We start from the raw sequence: 13,335 nt of genomic DNA, 5'->3' as shown, positions 1-13,335 counted from the left end.
AACGCATTCATTTTAATTTGTTTCCAGGCTCATTCAAAGACACAGCTCTATGCATGTGATACACTATAGATGCGCTCAGTTCAATTTTGCAGCACAAACGGCATGAGCAAGCAAACTTTGTTTGTAGTATGTTGAAATGAGTTCATTTTTAAATGTTTTACTGTTTTTTGTTTAAAAAATAAATAATACATGCTGAAATAAACTTTCACATGGCTTTAAAACTTTAAAGTTTATGGCCTATGGCGTATAGATAAAAAGAACAGTAAAATGGCTAATAAGTAATTCATTAGGGTTTAGACTTTTTTTTTTTTATAGTAACTGAGCCAGGTTAACAGGGGTCCCCTTGCTGCCTTGGGGCTCCATGTAATTGCAGGGGTTGCATGTGCCTAAAACCACTACTGCTCAACACATTGAGTTCACTTCTGTTCATCTATATAAAGCTGTTGATGGGAAAATATTATTCTGTTCAGTGCTTTTGAAATTTAGACTAAGTTATATTTTTCTTCATAAAAAGGTTAACAAAATCTGTTTGGAAACAGACTGGAGTATTTAATACCAGCGCTGTTTTTGGAAAGAAAAAACAAACTTTCACTTACTTTTTCTTTTTTAAATTAGTCTACTGTAAATTTAGACCTACAAGCAATTTTAGTTAGTTCTTTAATTTGCTACATTAAATATGGCAGGGTGAGCTTTCTTCTGTATTCCTTGTTTGTTTAATAATAAAAACAACCCTGCATTCTAATCTAGGTATGTGCCTATCTAGCCCCACCACTTCTGCAGTCACCTTGCAGTGCACATCACAAAGCAGTATAATGAAGCACTTGCTTGATGCTTACTATTGCTGAAGTCTGACCTAACTTTTCAGGACTAAGATCTGTTGAAAATCCATCTTCATAACTCCTTCATATTTCACTGTTATCACTGTTTGGTTTGGTTAGTTGTGTCATAAACTCAGTTTGAATTGGATGACTGTAAATGTTAAAATATTAACAAAACATTTATTACAAACCATTTTGGACAATCCTTCATGAAGTAGTTCACCAGCATGTGAAAAGAAAATACAGAATGTGGAACACATCGATATAATCATTTGGTTTAAATCAACTCTAAGTTCTTTCGTGGACTGTGTGTTTGAACTTACCGTGCTTTGCTTCAATCCCACTATGCCCTTATAAAAGTTTTTCATGATATTTTTGCAGTTTTACAATGCTTTTCCAATGGTAATACTATGCATTTACCATAGTTTACCCTGGTTTGCCATATTTATGAATGTACCATACGTTGATGTTCTTTACACTAGTTACCTGTGCTTTACCAGACTTTCACTGTGCTTTATTACACTTTGCTAGGCTTTTATTATGAGAAACTTACAAGGATGGCTGGCACACAGACTTTATATTGGTGTGCTCCTGTTTTAATGGTATTGAATAAGAGCTTTTTTTACTTCAGCTCAGAAGTTCTAATATTTGAAATTGACTGCAGACCTAGCAGACACTAGTGACCTTAACGTATGTATCTAATGTGGCAGGTCTTGAATCAGTCAGGGTTAGCGGCATTATGTGGAATTTATTTTAGAAAGTTTAGCGCTTAGAGCCCTGAGCAATGGGAATTTGCAGCTAGTATTTTTTTTTTTTTTTTTTTTTTTTAAGTTTACGCATATTTACCCTATTTCACATTACCACTGCTCAAAAGTAGAATTTAAAACTCAATTTGTCAATAAATTTCAAAGAAAAAAAAAAAAATTCTACATGCAGTGCTATGCAAGCTTGTCAAATTGAACAGAAATGTACCAGACACTTTTGAGCTAGTTTTAGAGTGTTTTTGTCAACTGTATAAAAATTAAAATATATAAATGTACGGACCATCCATTGCCTTCAGTTCTTGGACCTGTCCACGTCGTAAAAACTGCTAACAGCAGTTCTTGCAAGCAGCAAGTTGGTTTGATTTATCTGGATTCCTCTCAACTGTATGTTGAACCATTTAGTATGTTATCAAATGGTTCATTTATTTGAATTAATCACATTTAAAAGTTCTTTGAATGAGGCCAGTTTTCATCCATAATAACTGCTATTATGGCATTGCCTACAACTTACTGTGCTTCTGCACGGACACTGGAGTGTTTAATGCTCTGTGCTACTTTGACAGATATGAAACCCCAGGTGGTGTCTGCCACAGTGCCCTGCCTGCCAGCCTACATCCTCTTCATGTGCATCAGGCACGCAGATTACATGAACGACGACCAGAAGGTGCACTCCCTGCTCACCTCCACCATCAACGCCATCAAAAAAGTATTAAAGGTAAATACCATGCTGTCCCGGCTTGTTTGATCCATTCAGGTCATGTAATCCACGCTGCTATGCTTTTGCAAAGTGTAATATTTTTATACTGATCCCAGAAAGTACGGGGACAAAGTTTTGGTTGATGTCTAAGGACTTGGGTGGGATTTACACAGCACCAGTTAGTGCAAGTACTGTAAATAGTGATTTTATATACTTACTTATTTTTGCAACCAGGCTGTAATCTTGTTTTACGCTGTCAGCACAGGGCCTGTGTTCATATCTATTTTCAGCTTGCCACACTGTCATATTGCGGTAAAGGAGTATCTGTGCTGTACTGAACTGTTGTTTGTTAAAGCCACAGTAGATAATGAGTTCTATCTAGCCATATTTGATAGAGTTATTATAGTGGAACTGACAGATTTGTCGAATTTTAGTTTAAACTAATTCTGTGCCATAATGCATCCACTGGAGCTGAGCCAAAGTTAATAGGAGAAGCTGCTTCCTTCACGGCAGTTGATTCATTAAGACACTATTAATAATGCTACATTGTATTACCTTGTTACAGAAACACAATGATGACATTGAGATGACCTCCTTCTGGTTGGCTAACACCAGCCGCCTCCTGCACTGTCTGAAGCAGTACAGCGGAGATGAGGTGAGGCCCTTACTTTGCTAAAGAATATCAAGTATGTGGAGAGGAGAAATAAAGGTGGATTGTTGTGTATGAAGATAGTTCCATCTGGCAGGAGTTAGACCCCAAGGAGGGCTCATTTCTTCATAATTTACAAATACCATTTAAGTGAAATGTGAAACATTTGAATCTGTAAACCTTGTTGTTCTGTCAATGCCCCACTCAGGCCTTCATGACCCAGAACACAGCCAAGCAGAATGAGCACTGCCTGAAGAACTTCGACCTGGCGGAGTACAGGCAGGTCCTCAGCGACCTCTCCATTCAGATCTACCAGCAGCTCATCAAAGTGGCGGAGGGAATCCTGCAGCCCATGATAGGTGAGATCCTCTTCCTTTTCTTGTTTTCTGTGATTTGATTGACTCACTTCATACTGTCTATATACTGTAGGCTTCTACCTCGTCACCACACGTCATCATGTGTCATTTATTTTTGTAAAAGAGAGATCAAAAGACTGTGTGAAATACATTAACGCATTGATAGTCAATAGACGGGCCACGGTCCGATTAAGGACCGCCAGTACATTTTGAATGTATCGCCAAGTTATATGTCAGTTTGTGCTTTGCTTATATTCACACATAGTTCTTATGAAAGTGTGGCACAGTAGGTGTCGCTGTGATAATAAAGTAGTAGATACACAGCGGGCGCTGTGAATTTGTGTTATTAGCAGCTATAATCTTGCAGTTTTGCTGTGTCAACCTCTCCCTTCTCTATGGCTAATAAAATAACCGTCACTAGTACGCTTTTTTGCAAGTAAACAATTAAGATTGAATATTCATACCTTCCGTATGGTTCGTGTTCTGAAAATTGCCCCTCACAGAGTGTGTACGAGTACTACAAAGCCCATTTTTGTTAAGTAGCTTTTCCAAGTTGAATACAAATTATTACCGATACCAGTAAAATCTATGATACTGTGCTTTTTTTTTTTCTTTAACAGATGCAGATCTTTGCATCTGCCTTTATTTCTTTTGCTGAGCCTGGTGCCCAGGCAACCTGGGTTTTATTCCAAAAGGACTTCATATATTTCTTGCAAATAAAGTCTCAATGGCAGCGCTGAATGATCTCATGAGGAACAGAATAGTGCATATACAGTAGTGTGCAAATTTACTAGAACACCTCAAGATTTGTCATTTATATCCTTTATATACCTACCTGCATGAAAACCTCAGGGTGTGAGAATTTCAGTTTTCTGTCAGTAATCGGTTATAGAAACAACAGGCAGTTGTGTGAAAATGTTAGTTTGTGCTTTAATTAGGCATCTTAAACAACTTCTAAAAAGTATTGATTGCATATGCACAACAAATCGAAACTACAGAAGCATTGGGCTGTTCTAATGCATTTGCACACTACAAATGAGTGACTCATTTTAAAGTAGGTGTCATTCTGTTGAGGAAAGTGGGAGCTCACCTCAATCGGGCAGACATGAATAATATAGATCAGCAATACCTTATTAACACCAAGAGGCTCTTTATATTGTACTTAATAAAAGAAACGTATACAATTCACTGACAAAAGCAGAGGATGGAGGTCTCATATGAATATTTCCGAGAAAGTGCATTTCTCTACATTACTCCAGGTAGCCCACTTCCAGTTGTGACCTATTGATTTACCATGCTTTATTGCTCCCCAGATCAAAAACCTCCTGTCCACTCTGTTACTTTTATGATTGCATGTTATTTCAAGCACCTGTTTGTCCTAAATGATATATGCTGTCCTGTGCGTGTGTGGGTAAACAGCAAGTAGAGTAGTAAAGGGGTCTTATCTTTTCAGTGTCTGCCATGCTGGAGAACGAAAGCATCCCAAGCCTTTCTGGTGTCAAGCCCATGGGTTACAGGAAACGCTCCTCCAGTATGGTAGATGGAGACAACAGCTACACCCTGGAGGCCGTCATTCGTCAGCTGAACGCCTTCCACTCCACCATGTGTGACCACGGCCTGGACCCCGAGATTATCCAGCAGGTCTTCAAGCAGCTCTTCTACATGATCAGCGCAGTGACACTCAACAACCTGCTGCTGAGGAAGGATGTGTGCTCCTGGAGCACTGGGATGCAGCTCAGGTACCTCTGATACCTCAAGGACATCGTCCAGCGCTAGACATTCGGGGCCAGGCTTTTGTGATAGTCCTGGATATACAGCTCTGTTAAAAAGATTTAGGAGGTTATGACAATGGTATATGTTCCTACTGGACACTGGAACCATTTAAACCACTGTAACTGAAGCAGGCTGTCAGTAATCTGTACAGCCAGATTACTGATGAAGAATTATTGATATATAAATATGTTAGCTGAGTTGTTTGTCTGTTTGAGGCTTTGCAGATCGAGAATATTTCAATTAATTTATTTTTTGAGGCAAGTCGAGTCTGGGGAACTTTAATTGCTATACCATTTTTTTACAGGAGAACACCCATCACATAATATTCAGATAAACCTTTTATACAGTACCAAAAAAAAGCACTTGGCTAAATTCACTCCTCCTTTTATTTTTTTATTTACATTTTTTTGGAGTAGTATACTGCAGCATACACTAGATTGTGACAAATGATGTCGCAATTGTAACTGCAGGAGAAACGTAATCGGACAAATAAAAATTCCCATTGAGATCTTATTTCCAAGTGGATCGTTGAGGTTGACTACAGAATAGCTAACAGTAGGTATATGCGGAATACTGATTGGTTGTGCTGCCTGTGTGGATTGCAGGTATAACATCAGCCAGCTGGAGGAGTGGCTGCGGGGGAAGAACCTGCAGCAGTGCGGAGCGGTGGGCACCATGGAGCCCCTCATCCAGGCTGCTCAGCTGCTGCAAGTGAAGAAGAAAACCACAGAAGATGCCAGAGCCATCTGCTCCCTGTGCACATCACTCACCACCCAGCAGGTAATCCCGACTTCAACGCATAAGGATAAGGGATTCACTATGTCTTCATCTCTTGCATCAGAGGCGCAGAACAGCGTAGTCAATTGACAGTATTTAGTTCTGAAACTTTGACGCTGCACTTAAGGGGAGCAAACATTCCACTTTTCTTGGAAACTTATTTGGTTCTTTGCTTGTTCAAATTCAATTTTTTTCATTTTTTGAGATATTTCAAGACATCACATTATGATTGAAAATGCATGTAGCAGCAGGGTACAAAATCACTTCGTGTACTGTAGCTCAGGTTCACTCCAGTGGCCTTCCTCGTGTGACCTACAGTATCATCTAGAAAACCAACGAATCCAAAAGTATAAAACAGTGATAATATTTCAAAGGTAAGAAAATGCATATTAAAACTTTTGCGCTCACTGCTTTGATAGAATATGTCTGAATAGCACTGGGATGCAGCTCAGGCACATCCTACACCTATCCTTCACTGACCATTAAGGGCTAGGCTTTTTTTTTTTTTTTTGGTAGATCTGGATATATCAGTACAGCTATGTTAAAAAGGGTTCAAGTTATGAGGTAATATCAACTGTATATATTTAGACTGGACACTGGGGTAAAAGAACATGCACGTGCTCGTGTAAAACCTCAGGGGTGGGTTGGTTTAGTGGATTGATAGCCATGATGGGCTTGGGCCCTATTGCATAGACTTGCATTAATCTTGATATGCAGTGACAGGAAGCATGATTGTTATGATTAATAATAATAATAATAATAATGTGCAAACACACCTCCTCTGCAAAAACGCATATGGTGCAACAGAATTGATAATGGCTGAGTATTTGAATCATTAGAGGCCTTAAATGAGCTTTTAATGGCAATGTTTCAGCATTATGACAGTTGATTAACAATACCATATTTTGTACATCTGTTCAATTGAGTTACAAACGTCTGTGATCCCCTTCAGTTTCCTATTAACTGATTAAGTGCAGATGTGTGACATTTAATACAACTGTCAAACTGAGACACCAAACTATTAAAAAAAAAAAAAAAAAAAAAAAAAAAAAGTTCTAATACCTTGAGCACATTCAGTAAACTTTTTTTAAAAACTTTTAATTGCAGATTGTGAAGATACTGAATCTGTATACTCCACTGAATGAGTTTGAAGAACGTGTAACAGTGTCTTTCATAAGAAATATCCAGGTGAGTTTTGTTGTCTGGTAGAACAACATGCTGTACACCATGTGTTTATAGCTTTATAACCTAAACCGGTTGGCTGCCACAGTAAATAGAACGATGTGTCTTCTGGTGTGCCTGTCTGACTGTCTGCATTGAATATTCAGTTTCATTAACAGCACTGTCGAATGCTGATCTCTTCAAAATAATTAAGTTAAAGGATATTCCATGAATGTGCATGGAGTACTGTAACACCAGTCCGTGTAAGTTTGAGTGTTTTGTTTAAATAACAATTAATGGAATATAATATGGAAAATTAAGCACAGTGTGTATAATCGAACTGTAAATTGAACTGCTGAATTTTGTGAATTACATTCTTTCTTTATATTAAGTTGTGCATCTGCTTAGCAATATGACGCTATTTGGAACAGTACTATTTGTTAGTAGCTCAGAAGGAATGCAGATTCCAAAATGAGCTACTCTACAGTGCTGAATACAGAAAGGTTATTCAGCGCAAGATATTTCAATGCTTGTTGTTTAAAACAGTACAAAAAGATTGCAATAAAGATGATTTTCTAAACTGAGGTATATATGTTTGGGTAAGAAAGATGATAAATGTCTGAAATTATGAAGAAGTAGACTGCTTTTCAGACATTTACCGGTTAATCTTATGATTTACAGAAACTTATTGGTAAATGTAGGTATATCATCCAAGAATTTATTTATTCGTGCATATAAATGGTCAACATAATCATTAATGTCAAAGAATATATTTATTTCTGCATACACATTTTCCATTAAGAAAAAAAAAACATTGTCTAACAATATATTTATTTCTACATACAGATTTTTCCATTATGAAAAACATTAATGGTGAACAATATGTGTACTTCTGCATACGCATTTTCCATTAAGAAAATAATCATGAATGAGCTTACAGTAATGCACAGTTGAACATTTTAAATTAGTTCAACATGGTACTGAACAACATTGTGATCCACTTATGTAGAACAACCAACATTCTGCTAAATTTGTGTATAAAACAATTCACAGTGGCATTAAAGAACATTGTACTCCAAATACACAGTAGTTTGAAGAAAAATAACATTATGTTAAATGCAAATTAAATAATACAGGACCTTAGTTTTTTCAACAGAACATTACACTTTGGTTATGAAACAAAATGACTCCTGAAGCCTTACAATGCGCGAAAGCAAGACATTCGGTCACTAGCCAAAGGCACTTGGTTACTGTTGAGATTTACTGGTAAATGTCAGAAGAAAGGCATTCTCGTGTTTATTTTGGATATTGGTAAATGTCGACATTTACCAGTATTTTGACTCTTACCGTAACACATACATGTATGAGTACTGTAACCAGCTGCATCGGCACTGAAAATATTAAACCATCAATAATATAAAGCAGGCTACTACTAAAAATAAACTTGGCTGGAAAGTAAACAGGTGTATTTTTTAATGTTTGTTTTGTTTTAATGTGTTTTTAAATATTCTTGGTAACAAATGTGCTTTAATGAACTTCCAGCCAACATATGATTTAAATATAGTTTTGAGCTGTAATGATTTGTTTTGATTTAACATTCTCTCGCTTTGCAACTCCAGAAAAACTGTCAGTTTTTTTCTTTAAATAATACAAATTTGTATTTTGTTTTTTTCTTCATAGGGTCAGCTACAAGGGCGCAATGATCCTCAGCAGCTGCTGCTTGACTTCAAACACACGTTCCCTGTCCTTTTCCCTTACACCCCTTCAGCTCTCAGCCTGGAGACCTTGCACATACCAGCCAGCCTGAACCTGGACTTCCTAACCAGGGTTTGATTCCTCTGCACTGAACAAGACATGGCCGTCACAAGCCCAGTCTGCAACCTGGTGAAAAAAGCCTGGATAAGGTGGAGGCTTCAGGGCCAGCTTTGAGCTCTGATGGGACTTCCTATATAATGGTAGTGAGCCTATCAGAAGACTTCCAACTGAACTTGTAGTAACATTAAGCAGTTTTTTTTATTTTTTTATTGTCCCTTAATAGTGGCACTTTATTATGATCAATATATGTGACATATACAACGGCAATGTTGCTTAGTACAGTAGAAAAAGCATGTCTGTGTTTGGAAATACTACTACTGCTGCTACTTCTTAATAATAATAATAATAATAATGGTTATGTAGGAAATGTATTATTACTATTATTATTATTAGTAGTAGTAGCAGTCGTAGTAGCAATATTAATAGAAGTAGAAGCAGTACTTACAAGCTACTCAGAAGTGAATGCATTGGCACAGTAAAATATACTCTCCAACACCCTAGTGGCTATTTGTTTTCAGTTAATAGTAAGAGAGGAAAATATTCACATTGTTGATAAATGAATGAAATATGAAGTTGTTGAAGTTATTTTTTGAAATTTGCATTCTTAATGTCGCTAGGTTGTCCTTGTTTTCCTGCCTCTGATTTGTCCCTGTGTATCGTAAAGAGCCTCCAGCCACCCATTCTGTGCCAGAGATGACCATTCAACTGAAGTAAACCTTCATAATAAAGTGACACTATAGTACAAGGAACTGGGTCCTCTAGAAGCACACAACAAATAAACGTCAGTCAGGCATGACTTCTCACTGTACATTCACACAAGTTAATGTAAACTTCAAAGTACTTGTTTGTTTCAGCTTATGGTGAGACACAGTACAATCTCATATAAGATGCCTTATAGACATTCTAAAAGGGCTTATTTTTAATATGGAAACAGCTACCGTGTTTAATGGACTGGGCTACTTGATTTGAACCCAGGCATAATCTTCCAATTCCTGTAACAACCAAGACGTTTCTTGTCTGAATTAACATAGGAAATGTTTACTGAGTAGCATTATGCTAGCCGTATCTAATCTTCCATTTCATGTCTATGTGGTGCCTGTACAACCTTCAATGTAACTTGGTGATGATGGTCAGCCACATTTATAGTAAATGCGCTCTTTTGAATCATATTTGTTGTGAGTATATTATTTGGTTCATGCCTAATCTGGTGATCTGACATCTCCATCCGTGTAGATGCACCCCTTTATGTAACGCTGGATGTGGCTCATGATAGTCTCATTCAGTTGTTCTGTAAGAACAACCAACACTTATTTGCCATGTAATATACACTACCAGTAAGGCAAGCCAAGCATCTGTTGTTACATTTGCAACAAACTTGCAAATCTTGACGATCCATTAATGACTTTGTTTGTAATTACATACATATAGCATACAGTATCCTGTACGTGGTTGCTTGTATTCTGTTTGGACATATTCATGAAGAGTAAATATCTTACAGTGTACTGTATGTTTGGTGTGCTTTGATAAATCAATTCTTGGAATGGAAGATAGATCACTGTTTCATGCACTGCATTGTATTCAGATATTCTTTTGCTTTTTTAAATGTTTACATCACCTCTGTTTGATTTCTCATTTCTCAATTTCGTTTGGCGGGTTCAGCGCATGTTGATATACCAAGCCTTACAGATCATTTTGTGCCACGCAGTGGAAGATGCAGCGATGGGTAGATACACATTGGAATGTCCTTCCTTGTTTCACCGTTGTGCACAAAGTGTATCTGGATACAATATTGGTGTATTTATGCCTGTATTGTGATATTAGTAGTAAAATGATACAGATGTAAAACAATGTGTATACAATTCAAACCACATATATACATATATATATACATACACACACACACACAGAGATACATGACATGATTTCTTACCAGCGGTATGGTTAGCTAGCTCGAGTCCTGTGACCACCTAACATAAGTTCTAGATGATTGAAAGCTACTGATTTTTGTGTATCTTACATAATGATAATATTGAAAGTGGAGTTCAATATCACAAAACCCACAGATGTTTTCAAATGAATTGGCACAACTGACAGTCGCTGCTCAGGCGAGGCCAGGACTACATGTCAGAGGTAATTATTCAGGTCAGGATTGAAAGTGAAGCGGTGGAGCTCTGTGGAGATGCTTGCATGGTGCCCACTGGTACTATCCCTGACTTTAGTGTTGTTGTCCCTCATCCTTCATGAACACGACACAAACATTGTGTGAACTATTATATATATTTACATATTGCCTTTCAAAAGGGGTGGGTGAGGTATATTATTATGTCTGGGTATATCTGTATATGACTTGTACTTATGAGAGAAAAGTGATTCAATTAAAAATGATGCTAAAGTTTTACCTTTTGAAGAAACATGTAAACTACACATATTGTCTTCTTTCTGAAAACAGTCATAGAAAACCTCTAGATATATCAATTAAAAACATTTTAAATAAATTGGAAAATGTCCTTACTTTCTTGACAAACAACATGCCAGTAGTATTTTACATCAACCAGCAGCACAGTAGTTGAGGGAGTAATGAATTCTCCTTCACAATATTATCCTGTTTTCTACTACCACCAGAATGATCCATTAGTGCTGCTATTATATTCACCTCTGGTTTTAGCTTTTGTATTTTAGGCTGGGATTCATCTAACAGATTATTACAGCATGAATTTTCTGAAAAACTTTGAATAAGCAGCACTTTGTTAATATTGCCACTAGGAGGCAGACGAGTGTGGGAAACAGCATTACTATAATAGCAGTTCCATTTCAGGAATATACTATAATCTTTCTTAGTCAGTGAAAAAATCAATATCATTAACTTTAGTGCCATACTATGTTCCTAGATATCCCGAGTATTGCTACCTGCAAAGCAGAGGAGAGTGTGAAGCTCTTCCAAACTGAACCTGTTTCGACTTGTCCATTAGCCAGGTACAGCAGTGACCTGGACAGAAGTGAAAAATAAATTGCATTAAATTAGTCTTTGGCTGTGTTAAAATACAAAAAACCATCCTGACTTCCTATCTATGTGTTCTAGCTGCACCCTTGTCTTCCAAAAGCATTTAATGGAGGCCATAGTGGCCCTTTCAGTGTCAATCATGTGATTTATTTGGAACATTACTTGGGTTGACTCACTGCAAGAGGTCAATGACAGGTCAATATTCTCTGCAAAGATTCTTCCCCAACCACAGTGGGACACTGACCTCAATTTACAGCAACAGGACCATACCTCACATCTATAGAAATGACACTAATTCAGTAATATATCACTACAAACTACACGGTGCCATTTCTGAGGCAATACAGCAGATTAACATGTATATTAATTTGATCATTCATTTTGCTGTGGTTAGTAAATGACCTACATCTATGGCCAAAGGTGAATTACCCTACAAAATTAACAAATTTTGCTTCATAAAGGTGACTGAAACCTGCTAAATGTTAACATAATGAATTACATACTGCTTTGTAGTTTTTCATATATTTAACGAAATTGAAAAACGTGACATTTTTAAATCTAACATGAAATAATGTACTACTATTATGGCTTCCAGTAGCCTTTTGCGGTATAATTTTGTAGTTTCTTTCATTAAATGATGTTAAATAAAAGATTGAAATTATGTCCACACAGTTTTGGTTTTTTTTTCTTTTTTGGAATTGTCTCAATCCTAAAATTCTAGGTAAAGCAAAACTTTTGGCCATAGCTATATGTATCTGCACATTACTTGCACTGTAATATTGCAAAAATAGGCGCCTGGTCTTATGCATGGGTACACACTGTTTACTGTGAAAATGAAGTTGCTCCTGTGTGCATAAATAATCCCCCCTTGGCTGATGATGCCTGCAATTGAAAGGTGTGGGGGCTGAGATGTATATTCATTAACATTACTTTACAACAGCATGGCAAGCAGTGTGGCATACCAGCACATCTTGAGTGTATGCACACCTCCCAAACAAAAGGCCATGTGCCCAATTGTTTGTCCCCCCCAGGGCAGGCATGAGGGCTGCTTTTGGGCCAATAGGGGATGCTAACATTACCACTGCTTGAACCACCCCTAATCTGATAATTAACAGAGGTCTTTGCTCTGCAGTGGTCACAATTCAGCACCTTTCAAATCATCAAAATATAAAAAGGAAAAAAACTGGGTATTTATACAATAGAGATGTGTTTTTCTTTCTTCTGCCAATTAATGTACCCTAAATATTTAAGACTTATTTGTTAATAAAGACCCAGAACAGTTGTAAAATATGGCAGAGTTTTAAATGATTTATTTGTAAGTGGGGTTACACTGTGATGTGCATACATCAAACTGACATAAACAATAACTATTCCTACAATAACACTACAAAGAAAGGCTTTCATAGACTGTGAAGTGTGAACTGAGACAGATGACTCCTCCACTTGTTAACTGAAACGATCCTTGGCAAACATCATTTTAGATACTCCCATAAAAGGAGTAACTCACATGGATGCGTGCAGGTG

The 13,335-nt window shown here is 37.1% G+C and overlaps 1 protein-coding gene across 2 annotated transcripts in view; it reads left to right on the top strand.

Moving 5' to 3' along the window:
- myo5b (myosin VB) overlaps positions 1-9,308 on the top strand; it is a 121,065-nt gene extending 111,757 nt beyond the window's left edge. For both annotated transcript variants that reach the window (XM_041253883.1, XM_041253888.1), the window contains 7 exons: positions 2,146-2,297; positions 2,845-2,934; positions 3,137-3,287; positions 4,738-5,023; positions 5,663-5,837; positions 6,942-7,022; positions 8,676-9,308. In XM_041253883.1, the coding sequence (XP_041109817.1) occupies positions 2,146-2,297; positions 2,845-2,934; positions 3,137-3,287; positions 4,738-5,023; positions 5,663-5,837; positions 6,942-7,022; positions 8,676-8,828 (1,088 nt within the window). In that variant the 3' untranslated portion in view covers positions 8,829-9,308. The remainder of the gene's footprint in view (positions 1-2,145; positions 2,298-2,844; positions 2,935-3,136; positions 3,288-4,737; positions 5,024-5,662; positions 5,838-6,941; positions 7,023-8,675) is intronic.
- The last annotated feature ends 4,027 nt before the right edge of the window (positions 9,309-13,335 follow it).

Source organism: Polyodon spathula, chromosome 1 (assembly GCF_017654505.1).
Source record: "Polyodon spathula isolate WHYD16114869_AA chromosome 1, ASM1765450v1, whole genome shotgun sequence".
In the NCBI taxonomy this organism is placed as follows: domain Eukaryota; kingdom Metazoa; phylum Chordata; class Actinopteri; order Acipenseriformes; family Polyodontidae; genus Polyodon; species Polyodon spathula.
This window is presented reverse-complemented; position numbering and strand designations above follow the sequence as displayed.